The sequence below is a fragment of the Poecilia reticulata genome, linkage group LG13, assembly GCF_000633615.1.
Source record: "Poecilia reticulata strain Guanapo linkage group LG13, Guppy_female_1.0+MT, whole genome shotgun sequence".
NCBI classification, from domain to species: domain Eukaryota; kingdom Metazoa; phylum Chordata; class Actinopteri; order Cyprinodontiformes; family Poeciliidae; genus Poecilia; species Poecilia reticulata.
In genome coordinates this window covers 31,863,573-31,882,639 of record NC_024343.1, presented here as the reverse complement: position 1 = coordinate 31,882,639, position 19,067 = coordinate 31,863,573, and the positions used below count along the sequence as shown (strand labels likewise).

Here is a 19,067-nt window from a genome sequence, read left to right as displayed (position 1 = left end):
TTTTTTTTCTATAAAAACTTCAAGATAAAAATCTAAATTTTTGAGTTTTTGGCAGAAAATTATTTCTCTCTTTTTATATCTACAATGGCCCAAATACGCCGTCGTACATTCACACCAGTCCTGTTTGGTCCGCTTTAATTGAACTCTGGTTAGCTTGCCTAGCAGTGGACTACAGTGCAGGGCATTCTGGGTAAATACAACTAAAACAAACATGCTAGCCTAGCGCTAGCAGGAGGAACGGCTCGTGGTCTTCAGCCAAAAACAAGAGAAATCCTCCAACCTCTAAAATCTGACGATTTTCCATTTCATGAAGGAAGTTGGGCTCAGTCTTCAGAGGTTTTTATGTTGTTTTGTTAAGTGGCTCTCGGTGCAGCGCCCCCACAGGCCAGGAGGGGAACAGGCAGCTCAAAGGGTTTGATTCAGTCCAGTTTGAACAGGTAACAGCAGCTGGAAGTGGAACAAATGTTGCAATTTTGGTCCCAAATAAAAGATAAAAAATAACTTCATGTTTTTAATTAAATACTAAAAACTCCAACTCACTTTACTTCAACCAGCGCTTAAAAAAAAGAATATTTGATCATAATTTTGTTGAGAATTTAAAGATGTGATTTATTGATATGTGAAACTTAATAAAAACCTACATTATTTACACAAATTTTAAAAAATTATGTTTGATGAACATTTCTATTGAAATTTCTATATTTTTCCTTGGTTGTAAAAAGAATAAATAGATTATTTTGTTATAAAGGTTTAGTATTTAAAATTGTTAAACTTGATTCTTATAATTCAGAAAACAGGAGCAGGAAAAGGAAATGTTGCAGACAGACTTGAACCTTGTTGCTGGTCAGGTTAACCTCCCTACAGTAACATTTGACCTTTGATCCCCACTTTGCAGCAACCATCTTTTGGAGACTCATGGTGGGGAATCCTCTTGGTGCTGATTCACAGCAGCATTTGTGAGTCCAGTTTTTAAACATGCCATCAGTTTTTGTTGCGTTGAARTGATTTGTGTTGTTCTTGTGTCAGCTGGTCCCACTGAGCGATCCCCGTCTGTTCAGGCTCTGTGTGCTGCAGCTCAGGCCTCGACTGACCGTCAGGTGGCTGGACTGAGGAGCAGAAAACACACAATCATCATCACAACATTCAGAACAATGCAAACACTCACTGCTGATGCAACCTGAGTTTCTGTTAAGTACCAATCAGCAGTCAGTATCTTACCATGGACAGCGGCCATATTGACCTCAGTCTGGATAATCAGGGAGAAATGGTTGCATAAGAGTCTAAGGTAGAGGTGTGCCAGTCGATGGGCCACCGATCATAATCGGCTGATTTCCGTGAAAAAGTGTAAAAAAAGTGATGGCCGATCAGCAAAACCGATCACATTGATCTCACTTCGCCTGCCTGCGTGTGCAGCTTATCTCCTCTTTCCTTCACACGGCTCGAGCGCGCAGCAGCAGGTCCTGAGCGATGTGGGGAGGAACTTTAACGCTCTGAGGCTGAATGGGGGACGTTTGCGTGTTGCTGCGGAAAATTACCTCGAAGTGAAGCTCGTCAGAATGCACCAACACAACGAATCTAATGTGACGTTTAAAAAACAAACATTTGACGGAGTTTGGCTACATTAAGGCTCAGTGCAGGAAAAAAGTGACATCTGGAGGGTCATTATTTTCCAACACTGACCAGGAAAAGCATGACTGTCAGAAAGTCAAGCAAATAATCCGAAAAATAATTGAAGTCTTTGAGCTGCGGTGTAAGACGCTGGTTCTGCTCTCGCTGTTGGACCGCTGCTCACAGTCTGAGCGCCGCTCAACCTCCAACCTGCAGTGAACTCTCACACCGAACGTCTGCTTAAAGCTGCAACAACAAAATGTTTGACATATGTATTAAAACTCTCACTATGTCCTAACATAAGACAGATAATCTCTGAAAATAATGGATCTCCTCAGCCTCCACCCTGCAGAATTACTCCACTCGGTCAGAACCAGCATTAATCAGCTAGCTGCTCTCAGGAAGTTATGATTTAATGACTCAGGATTGTTTATTTTGATACAACCTGCATTTGACTGTGAATGAATGTTTCCTTTTTTCTTGACGTTATTCGATAAAGGCAGATTTATTTGACTCGTGTAATTTATGGAACAGAGTCTTACTGTTAAATATTGTTTTACTGATTGCAGGTTTTTCAGTCCTTTTGACTGAAAAGCTGCTGTTTTGTCCCCGCAAGTATTTTGCATTCAAGGTGAATTTATTGCCAGATTATTTTTCCATTTTGCCAGATCAGCATTTATACCTAATAAAAAAATTAACAGCCATTCCAGGTGATTGGAATCCAATCAGCTGCAAACCTGATCAGAAAGTCTGATCAGGTCTCAGAAAGCAATAAACAGCCAGAGTTTGGAAATAGCTTCAGGACCTCGTTACAACAATATGGAAAACCATAAGATCAAAAACTCACTCTGAGAAAAATGTCAGAATAAAGAGATGAGAAACTCATTAAAATGAAAAAAACATATTAGAAAACTTTCATAATGAGATGTAAAACTTGTTAAAACAAAACTTTAAACTTGTGTTTAATGATGAAAACCTCATTAAATTATAGCTTTAGCATTAGCTACCACTAAATACCATGTCGGTGTAGCGTTAGCATGCCTATCATTCTAGCTAGCGGTGCACAGCGCTGTGTAGGGATGTGAAGCTTTTCTCTACAAACTGCGGCCTAAAACCCCCTGAATGTTTCGTCTTTGAAAATCACCTGGGTGCCGTCGAGATTTTCTCTGGTTCCAACGTTCAACACGTTCAGAGAGTTCGCCCTCTTCATCCTGCAAAGGAAACAAAAGATGAGCCGCCAAGCAAAACTGTAGCAGCCATCTTAGATTTTTTACTCATTAAAGTGGGATTTCTGCTGCCATGTTCTGGAAAATTACCCAGCATTCCTCGGGGTCATCTCCTCCATCCCGACTCCTTTGAGCTTGCGGACCAGCTTCTCGCTGCTCCGCCGTATCGACTCCCGGAGTTTGGTGAAGGAGCTGCTGCGCTTCAGTCCGTCCTGCGCGCCGCCGCCGTCCTCCATGTTGGACCAGCGGGGACGGCCGTCTCCTAGACGAGGGACACGGCAACAACGACTGAACATGAAAGATTCGCTTTCCAGACGTTCGGCCTTCATATTTCCAAATGCTTTGATCTTTGGGACAAAATCGCCAAGACAAAAATTATTTCCTGATTGAATTAATTTCTTTTTTCGTTTTAACTGCACAATAACAAGTCGAGAAATAAAGAAACGGAGAAAGGAAGGAGAAAAATAAAAATGAATAAATAAAATTTTAAATGTTTTTATTCATTTATTTACCTTCCACAGATCCAAACTCCTTTTCATGAGCTCTGGTCAGAATCTCTTTGTAAAGCGCTTCAGCTTGTCTGTATTTTCCCTGTTTCAGATAACATGACGCCTGAAAAGAAAAAACAAAAGCAGCAACGCAAAGAAAAAAATTTAACATGTCTGCTGTCGAGTTTTCTTTCCACCAGATTATCAGGGATTAGAAACGGGATTAGAAACGGGTTTCTGTCTGGTCTCACCAGGTTGTTCTTGGTTTTGGCCACGTTGGCGTCGTCCGGCCCCAGTTTGCTCTGGTAGATGTGCAGAGCGCGTTCGTAGTACTGCTCCACTTCCTGGTACTTCCCCTGGTTCTGGCACAGCAGCGCCAGGTTGTTGAGCTGCTTGGCCACGTCGGGATGGTCCGTACCCAGAACCTGAACCACGCAGGCACAGAGAGCAGACCCGTGACTTCCATCTGACCCCAAAGGTCGGGACCAGCTTTACTTTGTTCCACTGAATTATTTAAATATTAGTATTTTCCAGGCACATGGTGTCATTTTGTAGCATAATCAAGTAACTATGTTACCATCAGTTGTTATAAATGTTAAAAGAAGTTTTACATCCTGATTTAACGTCTTGAAATTGGGCCTCTGTCTCTTTAAAAACTCCTGCTCTCTTAAACTCCACCTTCAGGAAGTCATCCCATCATGGCTCCTCTATTAACCCTTTAAAGTTTTTACCAGTGTTTCACTGAGCAGTAGCTCCTATGATGAGCTCAGCAGATTTACCAGGTGTTTGCCAATTGCTGCTGGCTAGTCTGAAGGAGCTGAGTGGGGGAGGAGCAGCGTCTTGAAGGCGGGGCTACATCCATTCAGGTGTTTTGTGCAGCAGAATGGTTGCTATGGTGATTAAAAGACTTTTTTAAACATGCATGAAAGAACCAAAGCAACACTCAGGTATGTTTTTAATGAAGGAATGACATCACAACAAGATGTAAAGCTCAAACAAGCCGATTTTATGTGACACTTTAATGAGTGGAGCTGGAAACGCCAGGCTGATTAAGTTGGTAACATTTTGGCTCTGCACAAGTTTGGAAAGTAACCGGGAGCCATTTGTAAACAACTGCAGATGTTTAGAAATGACGAACCGACACGTTCGGTTCTGCTAAAGCACGGCGGTGGTGTCATCATGATGCGGGATTGTTTCAGTAACAGCAGGACGGCCGTTTTGCATGAAGTGGATGAAATAATGCAGATATTTAACTTAATAAGACTGATTGCAGTTTTCTGGCCGATCACTGATCTTTAAAAAGCCTGACCTGCTGATTCAGATTTTGGCCAATCAGGTTAAAATGTGGCTAATTTAAGCATAAAAACACATTTTATTAGGTAGATGTTTATTACACTGGATTATTGTTCAGTGTTTATTACGTAGGTCAAAATGTGTCTAGTAAAAGCGCGGGAAAGCAGTTTTATAATAAATAGTGATGATTAGGAAGTCTCCTCGTCTTACTTTCTCTCGGATCTCCAGAGCTCGTTTACAAAGCGGCTCCGCTTCTTTGTATTTTCCTCTTTTACCATAAAGCACAGCCAGGTTGTTCAGTGTAGCTGCTACCTGCAGACACACACAAGAAAATTTATAATTAAAGTCATAATAATACTAGAATAAAATCACATTACAAGAGAAAAACACAGCAATAATGGAGAATTATGTAACAAAACTAGAATAAAAAGTTGCAATTCTGGAAAAGTCGCAATAACACGAGACTATAGTCATAAAAATACGAGAATAATGTTATAAATCTAGAATAAAGTCACAATAAAACAAGAGTATAAAGTCGTAATAATACTACAAGTTTACAGTTGTAATTTAAAAACAAAGTTGCAGTAATAGGTTGTAACAGTACAAGTGAATAATCATGAGAATAAAGTCGTAATTATGTACTGATTAATTAAAGATGATTTCTTACAGCTGGGTGATCCATGCCAAGGGTTTTCTCTCTGATCGCCAACGCATCGTTCAGCAGGTTCGCTGCCTCTTTATATTTATTCTGATCTCTGCGATTTAAACAAGAATCAGTCAACAAAACAGTGAAATTATAACATGAAATAAATAAATCACCAAAACTTTAAATCCAAACTGAACAATAATATCTTTATTTTTCTGTTTTTACTCATTTTTCTGTTTTTTTTTTATTGGATTTTGTGACATTTCTAAGCAAATTAGATAAACATCTCTTACTTTAAGAAGGTCAGGAGGTGGGTAGAGTATATAAAAACTGAAACAAGAGCAGCAGCACTACTTCAACACCTGGTCTGTGCCGCCTCACCTGTACACCAGAGCCAGGATGTTGAGCATGGTTGCTACGTCAGGGTGTGTGTGACCAGAGGACTTCTCCAGGTCTTCCAGAGCCTGTTGGGGCGACATCATCAGCTCTGCGGCCGTTTTGGTCAGAAACAGGAGCAGACGGCGAGCCGCCGGTCTCACCTGCTTGCAGAGCGGCACGGCGACCTCGTAGCGACCCTGCGACGCGTACTGGATGACCAGGTTGTGGAGCGTTCGGAGGCGGGCGGGGATCTCGTAGCCGCCCTGCTGGGCCGCCGCCGCTGCGCTGCTGTGATGAGGCTGGGACACTGGAACGAAACAAAAACATGATAAGCATATAAATGCTTTCCTGAACATTTTAGGATAAATCCATAATTTACACAAAACATGTTCATTACATGTTTTGCACAAAATCATTCTTAGACGTTAGTCTGATCAATTCAGAATGAGCTCTGTCACTTTAAATGGCTGCAAGCAGATACTCAGTTGTACATCTTTGAAAAGCAGAAGTGGAGCCCCCTGCCAAACCAAGAAGAATGGAGCAAGCAAATGGTTTCTGGATGGTAAATCAACAGCAAAACACTTGTCTTTTCCAGCAGCCATTGTACTGCATTGTACACTACAAAAACACAAAATCTTACCAAGTATTTTTGCAGATTTTCTAGACCAAATATCTAAGAAAACTTGAAATAATACAAAATAAACTCACAAGTAAGTTTTCAGCAAGATATAGGAGCTTGTTTTAAATTAATAATCCCACTGGCAGATTATTTCACGTACAACGTAGAAAAAATGTCTCGTCATAAGTTAAATTATTAAGAAATCAGCTTCTAATCTACAACTTTGAAACAAATCTGATATTTACTGATTAATCTGATGCATCACTAATGTAACTTACGAACTTTATACTTTATTCTTTTAAACAATGTGCTATTCAGCTCTTTTTCTTTTAAAGTTTTGTTGGCTCTAGTGGCCTTTATGTGAAAGCGGTTCGACAGGAAACAGGGTAATGAGAGCGCGGGAAGACATGCAGCGAATGTCGCCACCCTTTAGGTTTTTAACATTTTATGGCAGCAAGACTAAAATAACATGTTTTCTTATTTACTGATCAACACCAATGTATTTTGGTTGCCTTCTAAATTTGAGAAAACAGGCTTTCTGCAGCCCAACCATTTCTCCAGCATCAGAACGCGACAGTCAGCATGGTCTGAAATCCTAACGTCTTACTCTGGGACGGTTCCTCGTCTTCAGCAGGAAACAAATCATCCAGAGACTCCTTGTTGGAGGACGTTTCTTTCTCATCCTGAAATAAAAAGCAGCACAAACATTTAAACCAACAGACACTGAAAAAAGAAAGTACACCCTCTCACTTGTTGGGTTTGATGTATCAATTAGGGCTGCTCCGATCAGGTTTTCTGCTGCCGATACCGATCACCAATGAGGCCGATCTCTGCTGATCACCTGGATTTTTGCTTCAGGTATAAATGCTACTATGTGATCTGACAAAATTAAAAAACGATCCGGCAATAAATTCTCCTAATTTAGGCATAAAACATGCAAAATACTTGCGACCTGCGACCACCGGCATGAGGACTAAGGCCTCAATACATGGGTTGTGTTTTGCCCCTGTGTCACCTCAGCACCCCCAAAACTTTTCTTTTTTAATTTTTGTGCTGCAGCTTTAAGCAGACGTTCAGTGTGAGAGTCACTACCAGGTGGCGGTTGAGCGGCGCTCCGTCTGTGAAATATTAGTACCTGTACTTGTTCAACAGCAGAACCAGCGTCTTGCATTGCAGCTCAAAGACTTAAATAATTTTTCAGGTTATTTTGTTTAGCTTTCTGACTGTGATGCTAATCCAGGTGAGTGTTGGCAGCTGTGCGCTGCTTTACTGGCTGCTCCGGATGTCCTTTTTTCCGGCATTGAGCCTCAATGTATCAAATGTTTGTTTTTTTAAATGTCACATTAGATTCGTTGTGTTGGTGCATTTTGACGAGCTTCACTTCGAGGTAATTTTCTGCCGCAACATGCAAACGTCCCCCATTCAGCCTCAGAGCGTTAAAGTTCCTCCCCACATCGCTCAGGACCTGCTGCTGCGCGCTCGAGCCGTGTGAAGGAAAGAGGAGATAAGCTGCACACGCAGGCAGGCGAAGTGAGATCAATGTGATCGGTTTTGCTGATCGGCCATCACTTTTTTTTACACTTTTTCACGGAAATCAGCCGATTATGATCGGTGGCCCATCGACTGGCACACCTCTACCTTAGACTCTTATGCAACCATTTCTCCCTGATTAACCAGACTGAGGTCAATATGGCCGCTGTCCATGGTAAGATACTGACTGCTCATTGGTACTTAACAGAAACATCAGCAGTGAGCGTTTGCATTGTTCTGAATGTTGTGATGATGATTGTGTGTTTTCTGCTCCTCAGTCCAGCCACCTGACGGTCAGTCGAGGCCTGAGCTGCAGCACACAGAGCCTGAACAGACGGGGATCGCTCAGTGGGACCAGCTGACACAAGAACAACACAAATCATTTCAACGCAACRAAAACTGATGGCATGTTTAAAAACTGGACTCACAAATGCTGCTGTGAATCAGCACCAAGAGGATTCCCCACCACATCGCTTAGGATTTGTTGCTGTGTGTTTGCACAGTGTAAAGGAAAGAAGAGACCAGATGCACAGAAAGGCTCCGAATGAGATGCAGGTGATCAGCAACAAGAGACGGTGATCGGCCATCACTTTTTTACACTTTTTCACGGAAATCGGCCATTTATAATCGGTGGCCGATCGATCGGCACAGCTCTAGTATCAATATGTCATCACTGACATCAGCATCAGTGACGATTGTCCAAAATGTGGTTGCAGCTGCTTAGTCAGAGAAACTGTTTCTCTTCTTTCAGTGGTTTAAATGTAAATGTTTGGTTCCCTGAACAGTCGGATCTGCAGGTTGCTGGTTCTCACCAGAGGCGGCTCGTCCTGGTCGTATTTGCGTATGGTGGACATGAACTGCAGGTGTTTGTTCTGCTCCTCCAGGGTCACGACCTCCTGCTCCTTGTCCTGCAGCCGCTGCTGAGCGCCAGCGAGTTCGTCCCTCAGCCACTGGTTCTCCTGAACGAGGCGGCGGACCTGACGGCGGACCAGAGGTGGGTACAGTACAAAGATTTTACTCAAGTAAGAGTAAAAAAGTATTTGGTAAAAAGTCGACTCAAGTACTGAATAACTGGTCAAATTATCAATCATTTATTATTTAAAAATTACATCATCAGATGGACTAAAATATAAAAGTTAAGTGGAAATTTTGGTATGTTAACTACAAAAATGACCAATAATTCATACAAGTAATGAAAAATAATAAAATCAGGCAAAAGAAAATGTGTCTGTAACTTCTGTGGAGAAATCTGGATGTGGAGTCTGACTCAAACTGCTTTCGTCAGTTTCTAATTATACATTTCTTCCACTGTTGACGACCAGATTTACCGAATGCGGCGTCTTCTGGTGCAGAATTATGAGTCGTGTCTCGTCAGTGATGTAAAAGTTGGACAAAATGCGATATGAGCGTTCTGACTGAAGAGCAGAAAAAAAAGATTCTTTAAAGAATCGCAATTCCTAAACCTGGGAATTCCTAGTTGATTCAAAATGCTCAAAAATAGATTTTAAAATGCATTTCAGTCGTACGTTGCTGCTGCTCCTATTTGCATATCGCAGCACGGATTCACTCAGCCGAATGTGTGATGATTTATTTATATTGTTTTTATTTAAGAAAAAGTAAGGCAGCTAAGCTAACCTAATACTGGTAGTTTAAATATTTTTGTTTAGACATCAACTGATTGATACATTATGGAATCTTATAGAATGGTTTTTAGTAAATGTTTTATTTGTTTACACTTTTCCTCTCTCTTCAGTCACACGATTTAAAAAAAACCTCCAGACCATTTGAATAGAAAAATTGGTTTCTGAATTAAAAAAAAGCTTCTGAGTCAAATTTAAATCTAAAAGTTGGAATCAAATCGCTAGACACTGAAATATTTACATGTGTACTGCAAAGACTTTGACAATTATCACATACGTTAATTTATATCCGTAAAGAAATGGAACAAATCCTTTTTTTGGGGGGTGAAAAGTTTGGAATCAGTCCGTTCACACTGCCGTGAAAAAGACGGATATGGATCGCATTCGCCTGCTGTCTGATCAAAGATCTAATTTGAGTCAAAATCCAAGCAAAAGATTTGGCAATTTAAGTTACAGAACTTAAAAACTGTATGATTTCACTCACAGACAGCTACACGTCTTACCTGAGCTCGTAACTTTTGCTTCTCTGCCTCCAGTGAGCCAAGATGAGACGACAGAGCCATCATCACCTGCACAGAGTATTAAAATAAACCGTTATCTGAAAAGTCTAATGACTAAGTAAGTGTTATTTTTGTAGCACATTTCACAGGTATGGAACTGAGAAAGGACTTCACATGGTTCATCAAAACCAATTTGGAACTGAATCAACGATAACAGCAATCAGACAGGAAAACACTGCAAAAGTTTGTCACTAATCACATTTTGGGAAAAAAGTCGTAGAGGAGTCTAAAAGTCGCTAAATGGAACCGAAACTTTGTTAACATGCCAACAGTGATTTCCTCCCATTTTACCCACTTGGCCACGCCCCTCAGTGATTCGTGGCCCCGCCCACTTTAGGGGAACTTTTAAAAATTTGGGGGCAAAGCTATTCTATTTACAGTTTAGAATAACTTCTAGAGCAGCAGCGTGCAGTCTCTACATCGAAGGTCTAAAAAGTCACTATATGTCGCGACAAAGCCGCTAAGATATTTATAATAAATATCAAAAGTCTAAGAATAATGAAATAAAAGCTCCTGAAGTCTTAGAAATATCAGTTTCATTTGCACTTTTAAGTCTTTTTTAAAGGGTAACTAAGGCCAAATAAAAGTTTTTTTGCTGATAAACTTTATAAAAGGATGCTTGAGGGCCTATCTTTATGTTTCTGTGAAAATGTTACCATTTCTGTGTACTTTTATTTAATTCTGCAACATTTTGCCAAACAAAATAAATAAAACAGTCTCAGTGCTGCCCTCTTTGGGTTGGACAGCAGCTACTGCAGTTGAATTTTCCTATTGGCTACATCAGTACCGCTTGCTTAGCGTTACACACTATGTCAGGTATAACGGCTTGGCTGCTCGCTCTGGACATAGCAGAGCTGCACAGTGATAGGAGAAAACTTTCACATGTTGCCATAAAAGTCTTTGATATCTCAGAAAAAAGTCCCTGGATTTATTTTCTAGATAGTCAGATTTTGGTTAAAATAAATAAATAAATCGCTAGAGGGGTCAGAAAGGTCACTAAAAAGAGCAACAAATTCGGTAAGCTGCCAACGTTGCTTTCCTTCCACTTAATCCACTTGAGGCCCCGCCAACTTTAGAGGAAATGTTTCGAAATCTGAGGTGGGGTTTTCCTAGTTGCTGTTTAAAATAACTTCTAACGCCAACGTGTGCCCTCTTTAGGCTGAACATGAATATTGCACCTGAAAAAAGTTGCAAGATTTGTTACTAGTCACTGTTTAGAAAAATAGTTATTAGGAGTCTAAAAAGTTCAGTGTATCTTGGCTCCGCCCACTTTAGGGGAGTTTTTTAAAAATTGGGGGCGGGGCTAAGTTAGTCATTTTAAAGTAACTTCTGAAGCAGCATCGTGTGTCGCAGGTTTGACGTACTTGCGCCTCGCTCAGCCCCAGCTCGATCCTCTCCAGCGACTGTCGGATGATGCTGCTCTTCTCCTGCTCCACGCCGCCACCGCGAGACACCGGGTGACTCTCCATCGCCTCCTGCAGGTCGTCCAGCAAACTGCGGTTCTCCCCTTTCAGAGCTTCGAGCCCTGCGATCACCTGCTGCGTGCTGCACAGGATCTCCTCCCCCGACAGCATGCTTCCTGCTTCGATGATGCTGCTCAACCTGCGACTGACCTGAGAACAGCAGAAAGAGGGTTGAAACAGCGAAAAGGGGAACGAAGAGGAATTCCTGCTATTGAAAAATAGGAGGAAATATTGAATTACATTGAGCTGCAGACAATAACAATAACATGGTTCACAGCTGACAGAAACTAAACAACTTCTGCTTTATGCTGAACAAAAATAACAGTTTCCTCTACTACCTTGATTAATAAAAATATATAAATGTTTCTCTGAATGAGTTTGGACAAATTATTTTAAAAGCTTTTAAAGAAGAGGAGAAAAATATTTAAAAAATTAAGATTTGTTTTAACTGCTTTCAATTTTATTATCTTAAATAATAAATAAAACCCTTAAATCTCAATGAATTTCCATTATATTCTTATTAAAATAAAAGCAAAATAAAAATAAAAGCACAGCTTTAGGTATAGGATGTATTATTAATCATCGATTAACAACCTGTTAATTTCTCTATAAGGTCTATTTATGAAAGCAAATCTACCTGACAAACCTGGGAAAAAACTGAATCAGACTAAAAATCAACAAATTGCAGGTGAAAATATCACCAATATGGACAAACAGAATCTGAAAAATTACGTATAAAGACGATAAAATAATTTAAAAAGTAGCAAAAATAAAAATAAAAAACACTTGATATAAAAGGCAGTTAATGCAAATTCTCAGAAAAAGCTGGTGATGGGAGAAACTGACTTAAAATGACCAAAAACCATAAAACCGGGAGGTGCTGGTTCCTCTCCAGCTAACGTTCCAGGCGAGAGGCGGGGTCACCTGGACAGGTCACCAGTCTGTCGCAGGGCAACACAGAGACACACAGGACACACAACCATGCACACACACACTCACACCTAGGGACAATTTGGAGAGGCCAATTAACCTGACAGTCATGTTTTTGGACTGTGGGAGGAAACCGGAGTACCTGGAGAAAACCCACCATGCACAGGGAGAACATGGAGACTCCATGCAGAAAGACCGGGGCCGGGAATCAAACCCACAACCTTCTTGCTGCAAGGCAACAGCTCTACCAACTGCACCACTGTGCAGCCACCAGTTACTATTTTTAAATACAATTTTAACAAGAAATGCAGTTTTTTTTTTAACAAGTTTTCAATCTTTTTGCTGGAACATTTGCACTGAATTTCCACAAAGAATGAAACTAAAGGTGCCAGAAATCTGTTTCCCTTGTTATTAGTTGAAATTGTTTTTTTTCTTTGGTTTTTCACTGATTGTGGTTCTGCTGTCCAGAACTGGAGAATGTTTAGTTTCATTAACCCGGTTCTTCCCGTTTCCACTCCCCACCCAAACGTAACGCTGCTGACGATCGTTGGGTTTTATTCCTCATTTGTTCACACTAATGTCTTTGATGTTAGAAAGTCAACAGAGCATGACTCTCACAAGTGTTGGATTTCAGATGTTTGAGTCATTATATGCTGCAACTCCTGCAAATAAATGAGGAATTTAGCATTTTGCATGCACTCCGTGGGAAGGTTGCATCCAGCAGGTGCTTTTAAAGCAGCTGAGGGAAAGTCAAAGCTGGGAAGGTTTTCTAAAGGAAATTATTATCTTTGGAATAACAAATGTGTTAACATTAAGTTTAATAGAAAAAGTCATTATGAAAGTATTCAAGTCAAACCAAACCAAAGAAAACCAGAAACTGCAAACCATCAGTATATTACAGTAAACATCGGCGACAGCGTTCTGATAAGTGGGTAATCACAAATCTTTGGAAGAAGATTTAATTTTCAGGTTCATTTCAGAATTCCTAAAATTAAAATCTTAATTCTTGCATAAAACAGAATTTGAAGAACAAATTCTTACTTTAGTCAAGTGACTTTTCTTTGCAGATTATCAGATTAAAATCAGAATGAAGTCAGAATTCTCACTTTTTACCAGAATTAATAGATTCAAGTCATAATTCTGTCTTTTTATTCCATAATTCTCAGATTGAAGCCAGAATTTATAGATTAAAGTCACAATTCTGTCTTTTTCCATAAATCTTAGATTAAATTTTGAATTTTCATTTTAGTTCGATGACTTTTCTTTAGCAGATTATCAGATTAAAACCATTGTTCTCAGATTAAAGTCAATCTTTTTCGGTGAGGTTCTCCTGCTCTCGTCTATAAAGACATTTTTATATTTCAGTACTTCTGAATTACACTGTTCACTCAACAATATTATGTAGAAATATTTTAAGTATTTTAACCATCTGTAGTGAAACATTTAAAACATGCAGCACCATTTATCTGTAATGCTTTAGTCCCACACCTATAGATAAAGATAGGGGCTGTAAACATGTCCTCATTATCCCTGAACCAATCGTCTAGACGGGGTGAGCAGACCGTGACTACACATTACTCACCGTAAACATAAATGGTGGTTGCTAAACAGCGGAACCTGGAGGGACGGGAGGACCCAAAAACTCCTGTCTGTTTACAGTGGGCGGCGCAACAGGCCTCAGCGCACATACATCTGGAAATGTATGCGCCTTTTGCTAATAAGCCAACATAATTAAACCTGCGTCACGCCATCAGACGTGTTTGCTGTTTTATTAATTCAATGTGTCGGATTTCAGTGAAAACAGAACCTCTGTTTGGCGCTACAAAGCGGCTGTTGCAAGACAAATCTGCTCTATAATTAACACAAATGTAAAAATAAGCACATTTACGCATATAAACAAACGCTCGGTGATGAAAGTTATTTATAGCATACCTGCTAAACAAGGCTCCTCCGTAGCGGGTTACTCCTTTTGGCACCTCTTTAGGTAACAAAATGTTAATTTTAGTTGGAAGCTGAAAGCCGGAAACAGTCGAACAGGATCGGTTTTGGTTTCATTAATATAACGAAGTGCTGGACAGGTGAAATTTGGATGTTGTAAATCATTCACCTGTCGCTTCTTCGGCTGTCAGCTCCTCCTGTTGTTAAACAGCATCAAGCTGGCGCTAAAAGCAACGACACTTCCGCTTCAGAACTTCAAAATAAAAGTCCAAGGAGCGCAGAAGGCACAAAGAAATTAATTTACACGAGCTTCGAAAGTAATCTGGACTCTTACGAAACAAAGCAGCTTCACGACAAACAAATAAAAGTAATCAAGGTAAAATATATAAAACCTAAGAGAGCAAAAACCAAAACTTCGTCCTCAAATGACAGGAAATTGTTTAGGACAGTGGTGTCCAAATTCAGATTGAAAGTACTGAGGGTCTATTTATATTATTTACTGGAAAACAAAATGTGTCCATCTGCTTTAGCTCCATTTGCCGCAGTAATTCTTTACAGACAAGTTAACATTTTTATCTAACACACAGCTTCAGTATGTTTCAAGTAAAACGTTAAAACGATGCAACGTACTTTTACTTTGAAATTCCTGTCTGTTTACTTCCTGTATTCGCTCCGTATTGTTCAACCTGATGAATCGGAGGAGCTTACCTGATCCGTATCCCATGATACACCGCGGAGCCGGGCTCTTGACCAGGCTGCGTAAGCGCCCTCTTTCGGTGGAGAGTGGAACTGCAGGTCATGACATCAGTAAACTACGTTTTATATGCTTTTTGGCCTTTATGGAAACTTTCATAGTTTTATCTGTAAGAAAGAAGCTACATTTACTTGAAAATGTTTTATCTTTTTATTTTTCAGCCTTGTGGCTCATTTATAAACCTGATTTTAACCACGTGTTTGTCACCATATTACATACATATGTTGTATGTTCATGGTTAGTTAATATATGTTGCAATGTGTTATTAAGTTCCGATATATTGACTTTTGTAGCAATCAGGAAAAAATGCTGAGAACTATGCAGATAATTTTTTCTTATTAAAATCAGAGATGGAAGCAGAGGTTATCTTAGATATAACCTAGAATTGGATGTTGTTAGTATAACAATGACAGTCAATGCTGAATGTATTGAAAATATAAGGTATAATGTTTTTCTAAAGTGAATGAAGTTATGCAATTATAAGTTCTTACTGGAGAGTAAAGAGGACAAACGTTGCTTTAATTTAAAACCTCATCTGTGTAAAGTTAAGTCCCTCTAAACCAGTTCAGACCTGTAAATCCTCCCATGACCTTCATTATAACTGTTAGTCATCTTTGTTTAGTGTAACTCTATCTTTTTAATTTTATTTAATTAAAATCAGCTTTGTTTTTTTTAAGGTTTTCTTTGCTTTTTTTATTCAATATTTGACTACAAACTTTCTCAAATTTCATATAGCAGCTGTTAACGCTGATTAAATATTTCACACATTGTCATTTTTCTCTCACCTCCTAGTTGGATGGTCGCGCTTTGAGGATGCATTGACAACACTGCGCAACATTCCAGCTTAAAAGCCAAAAATAATAATCATTAATCGGTTATCTTCGCCTTCCTTTTTTAAAAAATAAATAAATACACAAATGATAACTGGGATCAGATCAACCAAAAGCTAAGGTGCACAGTGAGTTAAAGCAGATGAATAAAAATAGATTTTGTCATTTCAAATGAAAGTTTTGATTGGGCAGTGTGTGGAAAAGTACAAATAATGAAGAAACATGATGCTTAGCAACTGAAGCAAGTCACCGCAGTCCTGGCCAGAACCCACTGGGGTAAAAATAGACGTACGGTACAAATGGAAACAATAACAGGGAAATATCTGACGTCAGTCTCAAGTCACATGGCTGAAAATCTTCTATGAAGTTCAAATGATCAGCAAAAAAAGAAAGTAAAAAACAATATTACACAGAAAAGAATTAGGCAATGTATTTCCTTGGAAGGCCACTAGGTGTCACAGTAGAGCGGAATCTGAAATCTTTACCATAGGAAGCACAAAAACTTCCTATAAAAACAATTGTTTGGTCTTCTGTGTTTATTGTAAAATATAAATTATAAATAAAATACATTTACTATAATTAATTAAACAAAACAAATTACTGTTGATTTCTGTTATTTTTAAAAATGGGCGTATAATTCATTATAGAGCTGAGTGTTCTTAAATTTTGTGCTTGGTGGGTTTTTTTTAGAATAACTTCTTATTTTAAAAAGGTCTTCAACAAAATATGAGATGTTTGTTCTACCTCTTATTTTCCCTTTGAGTCGATTTTAATTTGCATGTTTTTGAACAACCTGCATCACTGAAAACTTTACCCAAAATGTTTGTTTGTCAAAATGAACCAGCATCAGCCTCCTGAACCAAATTTTCTTTAAATTTGGTTTAGGGTCACACAAAATTGATCGTTGACATCTTACCCCTGCCAGGGAATTAATATTGATAATCTGTATTAATTAACTTGAAATCACAGTTTCCACTTTGCAATGCTTTATTTAAGCATAATTGCTCCTAGAGATAAATACTAATGTCTTCTGTGTCCAAACAACATTTGCTTGTGATTTTAAACTATTAAGCTGTATTTGAAATGCAGTAACAATATAACAGAATGGATGGTACATAATGTCACATTGTAAGTGCATTTCTAAATGCTGCTTCAGCTATATCTGAAAAAAAAAAATTCTAGATATCTGAGACATAAAGATTTTTTAACTGGTGGTCTGGAAGACTTTGCCAAGTGTTGCTGATTTGCATCCATCCATTTTCTAACACCCTTGTCCCTTAGTGGGGTCAGGTGAGAGGCGGGGTCACACTGGAGAGGTCACCAGTCTGTCACAGGGCAACACAGAGACACACAACCATGCACACACACACACACTCACCTGGGGACAATTTGGAGAGGCCAATTAACCTGACAGTCATGTTTTTGGACTGTGGGAGGAAACCAGAGTACCCGGAGAAAACCCACCATGCACAGGGAGAACATGGAGACTCCATGCAGAAAGACCCGGGCCGGGAATCGAACCCAGAACCTTCTTGCTGCAAGGCAACAGCTCTACCAACTGCGCCACTGTGCTGATTTGCATCATAACGTAATTTGTATTATTTTACGATACATTATTGAAATGAAAAGTCTGAAGTTGTGCAATGGTCTTTAGCTCTACAGGTAAACTGTAGTAAGTGGTATGGAGCCTGTAAAACATCCGATTAAGGCCATAAATATACCAGGTAATTTATCAGGCCATATCAGCCACATTATGAGGATTTACTTGTGCAAAGCATTGCTTAAAAATAAAGATTAATGTCATCTGCAAACACAGTAACAAGCCAATTTCCTGATATCTTATACCAGAGTATTGTTTATTAAATTCAGAGGCTGTGATTAGCAGCATTTAGTTCAGTTTTACAAGAATATAAAAATAGAAAACAAAAGTAAAAGCAGCTGTCTACATTCCCCCAAAGTTACACTCCATCAGAGTCTTCTTTGTGCTATTTAGTTTCACAGGGGCTGACAGGCCTTTCCAGCTGTCAATGGGCAACAGGCAGGGTAAACCCTAATTCATCACAGGGCCACCCTCCTTCAAGAACAGATTCATTAAACAGCTGTGGGGAGATACTTCAGCCACTTCTTCAGCTATGCTGTCAATATGGCTGAGAAACTCTCCCGGTACTAATGTTCTTCACGAGAGCCTTAAGGTTACGTAACATGAGCTCCTAACGAAGACGAACATGAAATGAATATAAATCATCAAATATAGTACAGGATCAAATCTTTGCACCTTTAAATGACCGTCACCTCAGTGATCTGAGTTCAACCTCCTGCCTTTTCTTAGCTGCACCACTTGTTTCCACAACAAAACTCAAAAGATAAGCATCTGATTAGAAATTAGGAATAAATGGGGAGTTAGAGGAAGGAAGGGGGGTCATGATGAAATGACCGCTGAGTCAATGCAATTCAATCGGAAGCCTTTGGAGGACCTGGACAGGCAACACTAAAGATAGAAGTCCACAGTTCGCCGCCGAGATCCCCTTAGTGACCCTTCAGGACCAGCTCAGGTTTCATCATGAGCACCCCACTGTCACCGTCACACGAATTATCACGCAACAACTATGAACCAGAGCTTAAGTGCTTAGAAAGAAATCATCAGTTGCATATTTCCTGAAGGCATGAAGCATATTTATTATTTGCCATATGGGACGACGATTGGTCAAGCACTCCTCAAATCTGGCCTTTATGGAAGAGCAGCAAGAAAGCCATTCAAACTGGCTATAGTTTGAGAAAGAATGGCGAAACATGGCAGTGAAAGCATCATGCTATGGGCATACTTTCCTTCAGGAGGGAAAGGGATGCAGCAGACAGTACATGGGACGAGTGATAGAATTAAAAAGGACAGTCACAGGTAGAAACCTGTTAAAAGTTGGACCAGAGGTTCACATTCCAGCAAGACAATGTACCTTCAACCAGACAGAGGTAAAATGGGATGTTAGATCAAAGCATAGAAACTTAGCATGACCCAATCAAATTTCAGATTTGAATCCAACCTTGAATTTGTTTTTTTTTTCCTTTTTAAAGGAATTCAGTGAAGATCTAAGAAGAATTACTCATGTTGGGAAGGTTTGGTGCGATGTCTCAAGAAGAACAGACTCTAATGTCTCATTTCCACTGAG

At 39.6% G+C, this 19,067-nt stretch overlaps 1 protein-coding gene and 1 long non-coding RNA gene across 3 annotated transcripts; one reads left to right on the top strand and one right to left on the bottom strand.

Annotated features, from left to right (window-relative positions):
* On the bottom strand, window positions 1-14,536 carry klc3 (kinesin light chain 3). 2 transcript variants are annotated; one of them, XM_008426607.2, is made up of 14 exons: window positions 14,314-14,536; window positions 11,353-11,601; window positions 9,932-9,997; window positions 8,601-8,765; window positions 6,866-6,941; window positions 5,801-5,946; window positions 5,643-5,725; window positions 5,283-5,370; window positions 4,826-4,927; window positions 3,574-3,747; window positions 3,347-3,446; window positions 2,925-3,096; window positions 2,753-2,819; window positions 1-1,106 (listed from the first exon to the last, which is right to left on the bottom strand). In XM_008426607.2, the coding sequence occupies exons 2-14, from the start codon at window positions 11,560-11,562 to the stop codon at window positions 1,023-1,025; spliced, it is 1,533 nt and encodes a 510-aa protein (XP_008424829.1). In that variant the 5' UTR covers window positions 11,563-11,601; window positions 14,314-14,536; the 3' UTR covers window positions 1-1,022. The 2 variants fall into 2 exon arrangements, with proteins under 2 accessions (XP_008424829.1, XP_017163550.1); XM_017308061.1 differs by having other exon boundaries at window positions 11,353-11,596.
* On the top strand, window positions 8,693-10,039 carry LOC103475167 (uncharacterized). The gene is made up of 2 exons (XR_535307.1): window positions 8,693-8,782; window positions 9,965-10,039. It is a non-coding gene; the product is annotated as an uncharacterized LOC103475167 (long non-coding RNA).
* Window positions 14,537-19,067: the final 4,531 nt, after the last annotated feature.

Excerpts from the sequence above, each read along its gene's own strand:
- klc3 (XM_008426607.2), bottom strand. The coding sequence starts at position 11,562 with ATGCTGTCGGGGGAGGAGATCCTGTGCAGCACGCAGCAGGTGATCGCA. Across the intron at positions 9,998-11,352 it reads TGGGGCTGAGCGAGGCGCAA|GTGATGATGGCTCTGTCGTC; the intron begins GTACGTCAAACC and ends TACTCTGTGCAG. Across the intron at positions 4,928-5,282 it reads TTGGCATGGATCACCCAGCT|GTAGCAGCTACACTGAACAA; the intron begins GTAAGAAATCAT and ends GTGTGTCTGCAG.